Consider the following 14,784-nt stretch of genomic DNA (forward strand, 5'->3'; position numbering starts at 1 on the left):
TCACAATGAAGGTGCAGGTTGAACCAAATAAGTGGACTATTACAAATGATCCAATAAATGTTATCCTGGTGACAATGGCAGAATGAAAATGGAAATTTCGGACAGGGGCCCATAAGAGAGAGTTGGAAAAACTCTATCAACAGAAAAATTGCATTTAAAGTAGATTTAATATATGCTGGACTTTTTGAGATGGAGACATGGTGGCAGTGAAGTATTACAGTCACGGGGAAAGTGTATCGGGTGGCACCAAGGGAGTGTGGTCCAGCAAGTGACTCCTGAAGCTTTTGGCATATAGCATGGGGAGAAGATGAAAAAGAGAGTACTTGGGATGGAAGGTGTGAGAAGAGGAAGGTAGAAAGAGAAATCTAAGAAATTAAAATACCTATTATAGACTTTTCTGGGGGTCAAAACATCACAATTTGCACTGTGTGTGCATTTATTTACACTAGAACTCCACAAAACTCAGTGTTCTAAAAAAATTATTGAATCTCCTTTAAGGAACTTATAGATGTATTAGTACTAAAAGCCAATGACTACAAATAGGACAGGAATCAAACACACGCAATAGAAGAAGGTAATGGGATGGTGTTACACAGCATATCTTGGTAACTGAATAAAACGCATGTAATGTCACTGTTGTGAATATCCTTCCATGGTTCAAGTGGCTCAGTTACCTGGTTCCACTGAATTCTTCTCAGTCCCTGGCCTTAACAGGTACATGAGGAAGTAGAGATGAGGATTAAAAAAAAGAAAAGAAAAACAGAACTTTTTCCAAGAATGATTGGTAAAATTAAGGAAAGCATGACATTTTTCTTCGTTTTACTGTTGTTAATCAATTTTGTAAGCAAGTTACTTCAATGCCCAGAAGGAAAATTGAGTAAAGGTGTATCACTATCTAACAAATGGTTCACATTACTCTTTGTGATCTTTCTTTTGGATATTTAAGGGCTTGTAATGAATGTCATCTTGCAAGGACTTCCCATAAGCTATACATCCATTATTAATGAAGTTCTATGACTGGAAACTTCTATCACTGCAATGACTGTCGGAAAGCATAGGTTCATTTAAACTAGTAACGCATGGGAGTTTGTCACGGTTTTAACATGTGCATTCTTCTTGCAGATGGTTGAAAAAGAAGGTTATCTTCAAAAAGCTAAAATTGCTGATGGAGGAAAGAAACTAAGGTAATAAAAGTTCTTTAATTAGCTTTTATGTAACTGTGCTAGTTTCCTGTCTCTTCAACTTGCATTACAACTACTGTTTGGAAAGAAAGACCCTATGGTACAAGACTAGAATATACTCTACTATCACTATAATCATTATATTTACTGTAATTATAGTTTTCCAATTAAGTATTACATTTTATATTGTTGCACAGAACACATAGATAAAGTGTTCTTATACTCCTAGGACTTGGAATCTTTTAAAAATACAAAGAAATAAGATAGTGGGTCTTGATTTCTGAAATTAACAGATTAGGGGATGAATGGACTCATATTGCAATACATAAAATTTTCCTATAATACATTGGAAGAATATTTAAAAAATAAAGTTAGAGTTAGCCTTGGCAGGGTGGCTCAGTTGTTTGGAGCATCATCTTTCATACCAAAACATTGTGCATTTGATACTGGTCAGGGCACACACCTAGGTTGTGGGTTTGATTCCCAGTAGGTGGGCACAGGTATGAGAGGCAACCAATTGATGTTTCTATCTCACTCTGATCTTTCTCTCTCAGATTAATAAATATCCCTCAGTTAAGAATTTGAAAAAAATTGATTATTTGACATACATTTATTGCCCAGATAAAAATCATTTGAGAAAAGCAAAAAAGAAAATAAGATCATCTGTCAGATAAAGACTCGAAAGTTACTGCATTTGATGGTGAAATGAACATAGTAGGTGAGAGAAATTAGAAAAGTTAATACGCATTCCTCAGTCTACAACAGCAAAAACCTTGAAGACAAAAAAAAAGAATTAATAAGAAGTTAGAAGATAGGGAGAGGTGCTAGTATATTGTATATGTATGAAATATTTAGAAATAATCATCTCTGTTTTAGAATTTTTTCTATTTTCATGGAGATTCTGTTATAGTTGACCCTTGAACAATGCTGGGGTTAGGGACGCCATTCCCAACATAGTTAAAAATCCCTTGTAACTTTATCTCTAAAGGTGGCCCTTCACATGGGCGAGTTCCACCAACCTTGTACTGAAAACAGTGTTTTTGCTCAGCAGTTGGGAATTTGCGGTGGGGAAAGTGTAGATGAGAATGTGAAAATAGTGCTTTCCATCCACTTCATTGAATCTGCTAAGACAAAACCAGCAGATAAGAAGGGCCACCGTGTTTATGGAAACTAAATCTTTGTATATATGCAGTTCAGACCTGTGTTGTGCTAGGTGATGTGCAACTGAAAGGTATGTAGAAAGTGCTCAAACTGGGAGACCAAGCATTTATACATGACTCTATTATTTACAGTTAAAACCATGAGGATAAAATGTACTAATTAGCTACACAATGGGGCACATGTTAATTGCATCATACAATTCATTACTAGAATGGCATTCTGGTCAACATTAGAGAAATAAGTATGGTTTTCGTTTGTTAGCTATAACATAGTATGTGTATATTTATTTTTAAGAAAAATGGAGACAACATTCATCCATAGTTCCGTTACTTAAAACCACTCTTTCAGTTTTAGAGAACAAGTTCATTTTCTGCGCATATCGTCTTATTCTGGGATAAGAAAGAACAGGACCTTGAATCTTTTCCCAGACTGTACCTCTGCAATAATGCTGCATCCACCTTCCTTTGAAAGGTGCAGGAGAGAGATGCACAGGAGACAGGATCAGATGCAAGCTTGCTTTAAGAGACTGGGCTAGACAGGTTCCCTGTGGAGAACCTGGCTTAGTGAGCAAGCTGGGTCCTGAAAGGGCCCCAGGAGAGAACTTTTGACTTCCACTAGCCCAGAATAATGTCCTCCTTTCCCCTAAATCTCGTTTCCAATTATATCAGCTCACGGAAATAGTGTGGAGGCACAGCGATGACTCTTCCTAAGATGAATGTCAGACCCCTTTCCTGCCTTACCAGCCATGTGGACAACATTTCCAAAGAAGGACAGAAAAGGACCCAAGGACTTGTCTAACGTATCCCTTCAGCTCTTCACTGGGGTGTAGTAGGAGAAAGGACAAGATAGCTTTGGTTAGACTTACCCTCCGGCCTTATGCTGGTGGAGATTCTAAAAGGAATTCCAAGAAAACAAGATGATGTCCCATCACAGGAGATTTGTAAAGTATCCTTGCTCATAAACTATCCATAAACCATCTTTGCGAATTGTTTTCCTAGAAGGTGGTTTCAAGAAAAAGCAGAAGATCAAAACACAGCCTTTTCCCTAACCAGCTGATGAAATTATTTTTAGGTAGTTTCAATCAGTTTGTATACCATTTTGTGTTTATTTATTGCTACTTTAATCAGTTTGCATACCACATCTGTGTTCTAATTTAAATTCATATAAACATTAGTCTGTATTCCTATTGTTATTTCAGTCAGTTTGCATGCCATTAAGAATTCTTTTAGTTTTTTTTCATTTCAAGTTATATAAATTTTAGTTTTACTTTTTTTGTTTGTTTGTTTGTTAACTCAGGTGAACAGAGTTGATTATACTCTTCAGTGTGCGGCCTTGTAGTAACATCATCTGGGCAGGACCACTAGCTGGTTTTATTTTACTCTAGTCTCCAACCCTCACTTTTATCCCTTGTACAATGTGTGTTCATTATATTCACTTTCCATATATTTATTTGGCTAGATGTATGACATTCTAGAAAGTAGTGTGTAGTTGTGTGTATGTGAGTGTGTTCTAAATTGCAGAAGATGTTTTGTCTTATAAACCTCATTCTGTTTCTTACTACTTTCATTTAATGTTAGTGTTTGGACATTTATCTATACTTATCTATTTAAAAGGAATTCATTTCTTCCCACTGCTGCCAATTTTGCCATTGTGTATATATACCAAATTTTACTTACCCAAGCTCCCAGGAGTGAGCTCCTTAGTTGTCCCTAACTCCTTTGATCACAACCAACATTGCAATAAAGCACATATATATGGCTCCTTAATAGCCTGTTAGGAGTTCTCTCTGGTGCATAACCCCAGGAGTTAAGAATTGCTTGGTTGTAAGGTACACACATTTGTAAATCCATTGAGTGCTGTTGTCAGACTTTTCCCTGGATAAGTGCATAGGCTCACATTCCTTTTGCAATGCGGAAGGGCTCCATCTTGCCTAAATCATATCAGCGCAAATCTTCATGTAACTCAGTTTTGCAAGTTGACTGCCTTAGAGCATTGCTTCAGTATTGCATTTATTTTTATTATTCTGATTGGTATTTCAGCTGAGGATCACTTCATCTGTTTCAAATCAGTCAGTTTCTTCATTCTGAGAATTGCCTCTGCGTTAAACTTTAACTTTTTTCTACTGAGTTTCTGACTTTAAAAAATATATATTTATTAATTTTAGAGAGCAAGGAAAGAAGGGAGAAAGAGAGAACATCGATTTGTCATTCTACTTATCCATGCACTCATTGGATGATTCTTGTATGTGCCCTTACCAGGGATCAAACCCAAAACCTTGGCATTTCGGGATGATGCTCTAACCAGCTGAGTTACCCAGCCAGGCTGACTTTTATTTATTTATTTATTTATTTTGAGACAAACTCCTAATATGTTTTACATAGTAACACCTTGTCAACTTTAGAACTTTAGATTTTGCAAATATCTCCTCCAAGTCTATCATTGTCTATTTTCCTTTCTGATAAAAGTCCTCAATGACAAGAAATCTTTAAATTTAATCCCGATCATTGCATAATCTTACTCTGTTATTTTGGGGGTTTGCTTTGGTTTGTATTATAAATTTTACAAATTGAACATTGTAGATATAGTCACTATTTTTAATAACATAATATTCCACCAAGTTGATGGAACTTTTATATGTCAAAACACTCCTACATTTCATTTTTGATATTTAGATTAATTTAAGTTTTATACAAAAAGTTATAATTGAAGTAAAACTTCTATTACTTGCCGATTTTTCTTTTATACTTTCTTTAAATAAACTCTAAGCCTATATTACTAGATTAAATCACATTATCATTTTTAATGATGATTATGTATGATCATATTTCTTGACCAAGAAAAGAGTCTGTATATTTTTGTAATTGGCAACAAAATGGTCAGTTTAATCATAACCTTAAAAAAATTATATAATGTTTACCCCATTAATACTTTAGTAACTATTAAATAGTATACCACAATTGCTATAATTTTTCCCTATGTAACATTTCCTTTGATAACTTTTCCCCATTTATCAAGATGCCTTCATATATTTTTATACATTTTAATTAGTTAATAAGCAATATTAATAAATGTTTGCTCTGTTAAGCACTTGACTAAATTTTTCCAGTAATATTGAAATAATACTCTAAGATAAACTCTATTATTACTTTCAGTTTTGCAAGTAGAGAAATTTGTTCACTCATATTAACTTCTCGTTTCTCCCAAACCTTATTGTACAAATGGTTAGTATAAGATTTCAGCCCTGTCCTCTGTCTAAAGTAGGTTAGTTTTTATCTCTCTTGCCAGAAGCCTTTTGAGGCCAGGAAGCAAACATCGTCCTTTAATTTCATACCATCAACAGTACCAAGGGCTTCAATTACCACTTAACAAATATTATTTTATTAACATTTATTAAGTTTTTTATCATAAATCCATAACAACAGGTCACTATATCATATATTGTATCCTTACTTTAATTTCTTTCCCCCCTCATTTTCCTCTGTTTATAGCTTTTGTCTTTCATACATTTTTCTTTCTCTCTCAAAAAAGTTTGACCTAACTCTGAAGAAAAATAAGAATAGGTAAAAAGAATAATTCATTGGCATTATTTTACATTCATAAAGAACCATAAACTTAGCTGTGTTTTGAAATGAAGTTCTACAAATGTCCTCAGTGATCACAAACAGGATTGAAAGCCAAATACATTTACTGTTCAACTTTAATTTTTAATTATATACACTGAAAATAAGCTTTAGCTTTTCTGATGAAGTTTAAGGATTATTTTATTTGGGGGACTCCTAATCCCAAAGTGAAATAACCCAAGCCTCTCTGGGGCTCCATGAAACCCTAGTGAAAACTTATTTTCAATACTTTAATTTACAAAAGGCACGTGACAGCATGTATGATATCTCAGTTCCCTTATCTCGCTCTCCACACCCCTCACTTCATGGCTGCCCCTTCTTTTGTCATCTCATTTGTGGCTCTGCACATCTTATCACATGGAGCTTCTCTCTCTGCTCTTTAGACAGGCATGAGAAGTACTTGTAGGGATGGGGAGGATGGAGCGAGGGGGGGGGTTGGAAGGAAGAGCAGTAAAGGTGGAGCAGGGGAATGCCTTCTGGTGCCAATTTTCATCCTAAGGCCCATAACTATTGTACTCCTTTGTTTCTTTTTATTTCTTCTTCTCCTTCTTCTTCTTCTTCTTCTTCTTCTTCTTCTTCTTCTTCTTCTTCTTCTTCTTCTTCTTCTTCTTCTTCTTCTTCTTCCTCCTCCTTCTTCTTCTTCTTCTTCTTCTTCTTCTTCTTCTTCTTCTTCTTCTTCTTCTTCTCCTTCTCCTTCTCCTTCTCCTTCTTCTTCTTCTTCTCCTTCTTTTTTTAGTATTTGTTACTCAGAATAGACTTCCTTTAGAATGTGATGTGAAAGTACACTTCTAACATGAAGTAATTTTTTCTTTAGTGCTTTCTGCTCAGGATCCCAGTAAATTATTCCAGGCTGAATCTATCTTTCTTGTGTTCAGTAGTGAGGACTGGAAGGAAGGTCTGGAGACTACATAATATGGAAGTGAATTTGTTAAATGTTGATTTAGTTTTATGATTTTCATCATCTGCTCTGTTATAATTTCAACATCTGATAGCTATTTGACTATGTAAAGTTTCTCCATTTCTTGATAAACTGACAGAGATGTGTGGGTTTATACCTCACTGTCTGTTTGACCCTCCTTTTAAAAGGGACAACTTACATGAAGCTTAGAATATAGAAGTGAAGAAATAAGTTCCTACCCTACCAGTCTGAGATTGAGTCAGAACATTTAACAATATCCAAGTGATTTTGTGGTAAATCAGTCACAGACACTAGAGTAAATCACTTTCCCTCCAACCATGGGTGCAGAATCAAGTAAAATCCAGTGTGACCCCATCAGATAACAAAGGCAAGCAGCCCAAAGAGAGTCTGAGATTCACAAGAAATCTCAGATACAGTTTCTTCTGACATTTTGGTTAGCCACACTGTCTTAACCTAAAAGAAGCATAAGAGAGGTGAGTGTAGGGTATAAAGCTTGATCTTAGAGCAAATGACTGTATTAAACCTGAAGCTCAAGCTAACAGATTCTTATAACCATAATGAATATTTTAAGGGCCATTTTTCATCAAATGTTCTTCCGATAAGCAGTTACAGAACTGCTGTTATTATGTGCTGCCATCTGGTGTCCATGTTGTAGAATGCAAAGAGTTTTAAGCCAAACGGATGCCTGTGGGTTTTGTTTTGTGTTGTTTTATTGGTGTATTTTGTTGTTGTTGTTGTTGTAGTTGTTGTTTGTCTTTGTTTTTAGGTTTTTATTTTCTTTTTATTTTTCTGTATTTCACCTTCACAACTTATATTTGTTTTAGAAAACTTCAATGAGGTGTATAAATTGTGAATCATTGTCCTTATTTGTTTTTAGCTCATCTTCCTAATCGTAGTAAGCAACTTGTCCCCCATAGCTGTGATTTTTTTTGTACAAAAATTTAAAATAAGTGCCTGCAATTCTTGTATTTGTTTCCTGCACTCAATCTCAATATGAGTCACTCACCTGACTGTTACCCCTCTGCATTTCTGGGGGACTGGCTCATCTCCCCCTGGGACCTCTGACTTACTGAAGTAAGATATTTCTTGAGCTATACATCTTACTTCATCCTCAAGTCTATCCAACAGTTTGGTTTTTATATTTCTGTGTGGAAAAATAGAAAATATTGCCCTCAAATTTAAGATGAGACATTAATTGTTCTCACCAGGAGGTAAATTTACCTGTTGGATATCATGGGAAGGTAGGGATGAAAGGGCTTGCAATTCAGAATTCCAGGACAGCTCAGGTCAGGCTATGAAGTGACTTTGCTCCAAAAAGAAAGACATTCAAGGATTGACCACAGTTCTGTATCTTCCTTTCTCAGAGTCTTTCACGAGGCTCTGCATACATGTGCCTTATGTGGCTAAGGGAGCATTTCATGCTACCTGATCTAAAGACAATTGATACAGCAGAATGAGCATGGCCTTGAAGTTGGAAGAAATGTGGCCCAAATTTCATATTTATGACATCTATGCCCTTGGGTAGGCTGCAGCCTCACTAAGCTTCAGCTTTTTCATCTCTAAAATGGAGATCTTACCCACCTCCCAATCTTGCTTAGAGGATTTTTTTCCCATGTTTACTGCCTGGGTTTTTTAAGTTATAGGTAAGGCTCTTGAGGTCTCTCTTATTTGCCTGTATATATTCAGTCATTGGAACTGTGTCTGTCATGTGGTCGATGCTCAATAGACACTTGTGATTTAGCTTACAGATTAAATTACTTGATACATATAATATACCAGGGCAACTTAATGGCACATGTCCAAGGAGTCAGGATGACCTCTAGAAAGCTCAGGTATTGCCACTAGAATTATAAATAAGCAAAAATATACTAAACCAGAAGTATTAGATAGTTCTATTTTTCTTGTGCCAGGAATGACATGTCAAAGCATCAAGGAACTAAGGAACAGAGAAAAGAAATGCAGGAAGTGGGTGTTTTTGTAGTTTTTGTTAATGAATAACAGCAAACACAGAACAGGAAAAATCTAGATGTGTTACCCTTCTGAAATTTAAGAGCCTGAATATTTTTTTACTCAAAAACTTTTAATAGAGACTTACTAAATGTCCGATTCTGTGCCTAGAAGTGAAAAAAGCTCTGAGAGGTTGGGGGTGATGTCTCTTTGGCGGAACTAGGAGTGTAGAGGGTCTTACTTTAAATGCAGAAAACTGTTCCATCCTGGAAAGGTCTGTTTTGAAAGTCTCATCAGAACCTGCTAGAGTCCCCTGTCCTGGCTAAGCCCTTGAAGCTTGGAGAAATTACTTACTTTCCAAGTTGTCTCTCAATATACTGAACAATAGCCACCTATAAGGATTTCATTGCATACAGAAAGCATTGAAGATTCAAGTCAGGGCAAAACCTTGCCAATTGACCCTTTTCACACTCTCTCCAGAGTTGACAATGCTGTCAAAAGGCTCAGTGTGTTAGAGTAACAGGGTTAAGAAAGTTCTTCCACTGATACCCTGAGAACTAGAGGCAACACAATGAGTCAGATCTATCAGATGGGGAATGGACAGGACAGATTCTGTACGGGTGATAGGTCAAGTCTCTAGAGCTCTTCACTCAGAGAGAAGGGTCCAATCTAAGTCACAGATTGAAAATCGTTCCTTTTAGGTGAATTCTCAGTCACTCCTCGACTAGAGACTTTTGACTCACTTTCTAGTTTTATGCTCCCTACTGAGTGCAGGTGAGTGACATCACAGACTAACGCCCACCCCCACCCCCTGCAAGAAAGAGACAGAGGTGGCGCCAAAGGCAGTGCACCTCTGTTTCTGGCTTCTTACTAGGAGTTGAAGGGCCCACAGTGACTCCTTCAGTCAGTGCAACGTCTAAGGGAAGAGGAGAGCTTGGGAGCGGCGGGCTTTTGCCCAAACCTTCTAATTAGCATCAGGTAAAAGAGTTCATAGGAGAACACCTGCCTTATCCTTCACTATATGCTGTGCACACTAGCTTTTACAATTTGAGAATTTTGATTAAAACTGTGAGGAAATCTGACATTGACAATCTCCTTAACCATGATTGTGCTGCTTAATCCTTAAAAAAAGGACAGCATAAATTAGTGAACAGATGATTGTACGGGCTTCAGAGTCAGAGAAACTGGGTTTGACTCTAAATCAAGGTATGTGGCCTTAAATTACCTAAACTCTCTGACCCCCATTTTCCATGTTAGTACCTGTGGCACTAGGCCCTGGCTGGTTTAGCTCAGTGGATTGAGCGTTGGCCTGTGAGCTAAGTGTCGCTGGTTCGATCTTCCAGTCAGGGTACATCAGAGAAGGAAAACTCTGACTCCAAAAAACCTCCGCTGCCTTGCGGCATACCTCTTCAGGGGAAAGGCTAAGGGAGTAAACCCTGACAGAAAATCCGGAGCCGGAGTCCCTAAGGCGGTTTGACGTTGTAGTCAACACCGGCAACTCCTGCGGCGCACCTGAACCCAAGCTGTATCGACTCCGTCTTTCCCTTGGACCCTTCAGCTGTGAAGAGAGGGGGGGTCTGCTGCATGGGCAACAGCAGACCCTCCATATTACCCTGCCCAGGCTCTGTAGCTTCAGCTTCACTGGAGAGGACACTCCAGCGTCATCACAAGATGTCGATTCAACACGGGAGGAGACAGATACCGTGTCACTCCCGAGTCGGACTGCACAGCCATTCTCGGCGGTGCAGATAGACTCTTAAGAAGCTACACCATCGTCTCTCGAGACGGACGGCTGCCGACGACGACGACCTGTGGCACCCTTTTTTGTGTGCACCTAAACCTCCCCTAGTCAATCAAACTTATGCTAAACACTCAAAATAATTTATGCTAATCATTATTTTTAAAGCATTAGTGAAAAAATGAAATGAATTTGGGGAATCTAAAAGGTTAACAACATTTTATTCTTCCTTATGAAACAAAATTATTTTAAGCCAATTGGAAAAATCTTTAGTCTTAATCTGATACCCTAAAGACATTTGAAGTTTCTAAATTCAAAACAAAATAGTACTGTATGCAAAGTATCAGGACAATTCCTGTTACTAAGGTTTCAAGACCTGCATTTCTTAGCCTCTTTGGCTTGTTCATCTCATTCCCCTAACAGGACACATTTCACAGCAGTTCAAAGTTCTAGTAGAGAACCATGAGATAATTGAATTTCAAGCAACTTTAGTTCTAACCAGTTCCAGTCCCAAGTTTAAGGAAGGGAAGGATAATGCCAACAAGTCCTATAAATGATCAGCATCTGAAACAGATTCAAATCAGAACTATTTATCCAGAGCTAGCTACACACAGGAAGCAAATAAGGTATAGTATCTCCCTGTCAGGAGATGAAAAATATAGCTGGAAATATAAAAGGCAGGTTAAATACAGATTTCATCATGTCTACGGGTGTTCCACATGCCCTGTCACATACAGTCAAAATAAGGGGTGGAAATAAAAGATGTTCACTCTAGACCAGCAGCCTTTCCAATCTTTCTCTGTTCTCTAGCTGGGGCCATCCTAATATTATGGGGTCATCCTGATATTGTGGGGTCTCAAATATGACCTACATAAAGAGAAACCTATGGCTGCTCTAGTTCACTTGGTGCTGCTGATACCTAAAAGGAAAAATGGGCATTGGGGTTTTTTCCTTTTTTTTTTCTCCCATTGTTTTTATCATTTGATTGAAGTGACTCTTCCTTTGAAAGAAAGTGGATTCAAGAACATAGTACTCATATTTGCAAGTTGAAAAATATGCATTGTTTCTGTTTGTTATGTTATTTTTTTTTAACACAATGGTATATCATTAAGAAAGCTTCAGGCATGCAAGAGCAGCCTAATCTTGTTGTAAATATTAACTTTATTGAATGAAAATTGTCCTTTCAATCAAGTTCTTAGATCCTAAAAGGCAAGTGGAAATAAATTACAAAAAGAGCCCTGGCTGGTGTGGCTCAGTGGATTGAGCACAGGCCTATAAACCAAAAGGTGGCCGGTTGAATTGCCAGTCAGGGCACATGCCTGGGTTGTGGGCCAGGTCCCCAGTTGGGAGCATGTGAGAGGCAACCACACATTTATGTGTCTCTCTAAAAATAAATAAATAAAATCTTTTAAAAAAATTTACACAAAGATCTTGACTGGTCACATTAAACATATTTTTGTGTAGTTTTCTATTGACCTGAATAAAGTCTTACCATAAACTTCTGTTTTGAATCACCTTTGTAAAATGAATTCAACTATTTTGATATGAATAACAAACTGAAACAAATTATAATAATATAATATAATGAATAGAAACTTACTTTGATAAAAATACAAAAGAAAGTTAAAGTTATGATTTTACCACCTGAATTAACTATTGTTACATCCAGCTCTTTCCCCCCTTGCTTAAGTTCAATCATTAGCACAATTAATCCATACTTAGTGTCCACTTGTCCAAAACACTGTGATAGGCACTTGGGGTCACGTCTGTAAAAATGAAATGCTTTCTCTCATTTTGGGTTTTTTTTTATATGGGGGTGATAGAAGGGAAATTTTTTTTAAATTATTTTTAAATTTATCATAAATACTATATGAAGAAGTTATAGAAGGCACAGTGGAGACATAATATTTGAACTTCCAATGAATGAGAACTAATAATAAGAAGGGGCTACGATGCATAGAAGAGTCTTAGGTAAGTTGCACAGCATGGTGTTATAAATTACATATTGTATTATGGTCTGCATTAAAATCTTCCCATGTCAGTATTTTTCTATAGCATACGTTCATTATTCTATTCTAGGAATCTGTTAACTGCATTTTATACATCAATTCCTTTTTTATATATATTAGATAGAGAATTAAGAAATAATGGTGCACTTCATTCTTGCACACACAAGTCTTAACAACTTATGAGATGATTTCTTTAGGATAAATTTAAATTCATAAGAATGAACTTGTTTAGTCAAAACCTATACATATTTTTAAAGATTTAAAAATACATATATTGCCAAATTCAATCCCAAAAAGTTGTGCTAGTTTACACTCCCACCAAAATTGTATGGGAGAATAAATCTCTCCACGAGCTCTGGAACCCTTGGTATTATTCCTTCAAATTCTTGCCAACGTGATTGGCAAAGAGGGAAAAAACATTTCACTCTCTTATTTGCATTTCTTTGATTTCTAGTGAAATTCAACATCAAAAATATTTTGAGTTAGGCAGTGACACATTAGCTGTTTAGTTTTCCAGACTCTGAAATATACTAAATAAATGATGAGAAGTAACAATAAAAGACAGATTCTGATTCCCATTCTTACTTTGCTATTTTTGGCTTGCTGTAGGAACATAGACTTTTTGTGGAGTAGATGTTTTATGGAACATGGATACAAAACTACTGGATTTTTAGTAGCTGAAAATAATTTGGGGAAGATATATGAATTGAGAAAATTTACTGTAAATTTTATGATCTTTAAAAATTACAGAGCGTCTTTATTGTTACCCAAATTCCATAACACCTATAGACTTTAATGAAGAAAACACTTTTAGGAAATCTAGTTAAAAATATAGTCTCTCTTCAGTTCAAATGTTGCTCATACTATATCTATGAATAATTTCTTACGTGATAATGCTTTTTTCCTTTTTATTCCCCTCAAGGAAAAACTGGTCTACTTCCTGGATTGTTCTTTCGAGTCGAAAAATTGAATTTTACAAAGAATCAAAGCAACAGGCTCTGTCTAACATGGTGGGTATTTCTCTGTTTCTACAATTATCATCTTTACAGGAATATTGTTGAATTTAAAGTTTGGTTTCAGCAAAAATCACACTAAAGCCTCCAACGTACCACCATTTGAAAGCAGATGGAAGAAATGACTCAATAAACTTTTAATCAGATGAAGAGAAAATAGAACTTGGTGTCTGTTTTATTAAGTGGTGCATTTGGAGAATAATCACAAAATAAGATGAATGGTGAGCAGCTATCTAGTAATAGGAAGGTAACATTTTAAATTAAGGTGTCATTTATAAATGCTTTATTCTTATTTATGAAATGATCACTAAATGCAGCTACTTGCTCAAATGTATTATAAAGTATGTTATAAAATGCATTAGTAATAAATGCTTAAAGGATGAGACTATGGGACGCTGTTTTAAAGAATATTATAAGACGTAAATCGTATTAAACCATGTATGTGCATCTTTAATACATGAATTTAAGTTGTTATCTAGCATGCTATAGAGTGCTTCACACATTAATAAATAATAATAAACTGTTTATAAATGGCACCTTAATTTAGGGCACTACCAACGAGGAAACACTCTAAGTTAACAAAGTGATTTTTTATCTTAGTCTAGCTGTGACATTCACTATATTCAGCTAACCTTTCTGAATATATCTATGATTCCATCTAATGGAGCTAATACAATTTCTGTATCCTGTAGTTATTACAAAGTGAAATTTGTAAGGTGTCTTTTGTACCTGGGGGAGACCCTCACATATGCCCAAGAGGTTTGACAGTGATAGTAAGTAAGGGCAATTTTGAGTTAGTTGGTGGAGCAATTCAAGCTCAATCCTTGCTGCCCCAAACACCAGCACCGCCACAGGATGTAGGAGAGACGGTGGGCAGGCAGCATATCTGACAGCCTCCTGATTAGGAAGGACTGCAGGCAGGACCCAACCTGCCATACCCCCTCGGCCTGATGGGCAGGCGGCAGGGAAAGGGTAGCCTGGCAGGAATTAACCACAATGAACTAATTTGTATTTGGCAGGTAATAAAACGATGGAAAGTTCTTTGCTTTCCAGCCACTAGTCCTGTATGCTATGTAATCCTCTTTAAATAGGAAATAGAAAATCACTTGCTAGGAGATGTTTTTTAAAGGAGAAGATTTTAGTAAGAACAAAAGGTAGCATTTGGCTTGCTCCTGATAATTGCAGTAGCCTTTATC

At 36.5% G+C, this 14,784-nt stretch overlaps 1 protein-coding gene across 1 annotated transcript in view; it reads left to right on the forward strand.

Moving 5' to 3' along the window:
- The window catches only part of ARHGAP15 (Rho GTPase activating protein 15), a 643,467-nt gene that overhangs the window by 83,390 nt on the left and 545,293 nt on the right, over nt 1-14,784 (forward strand). Inside the window, exons 4-5 of the mRNA XM_090267320.1 lie at nt 1,123-1,184; nt 13,498-13,585. Coding sequence (XP_090123446.1) covers nt 1,123-1,184; nt 13,498-13,585 — 150 coding nt within the window. The remainder of the gene's footprint in view (nt 1-1,122; nt 1,185-13,497; nt 13,586-14,784) is intronic.

This window comes from Furipterus horrens, unplaced genomic scaffold (assembly GCF_987537825.1).
Source record: "Furipterus horrens unplaced genomic scaffold, mFurHor1.1.pri manual_scaffold_1, whole genome shotgun sequence".
Classification (NCBI taxonomy): domain Eukaryota; kingdom Metazoa; phylum Chordata; class Mammalia; order Chiroptera; family Furipteridae; genus Furipterus; species Furipterus horrens.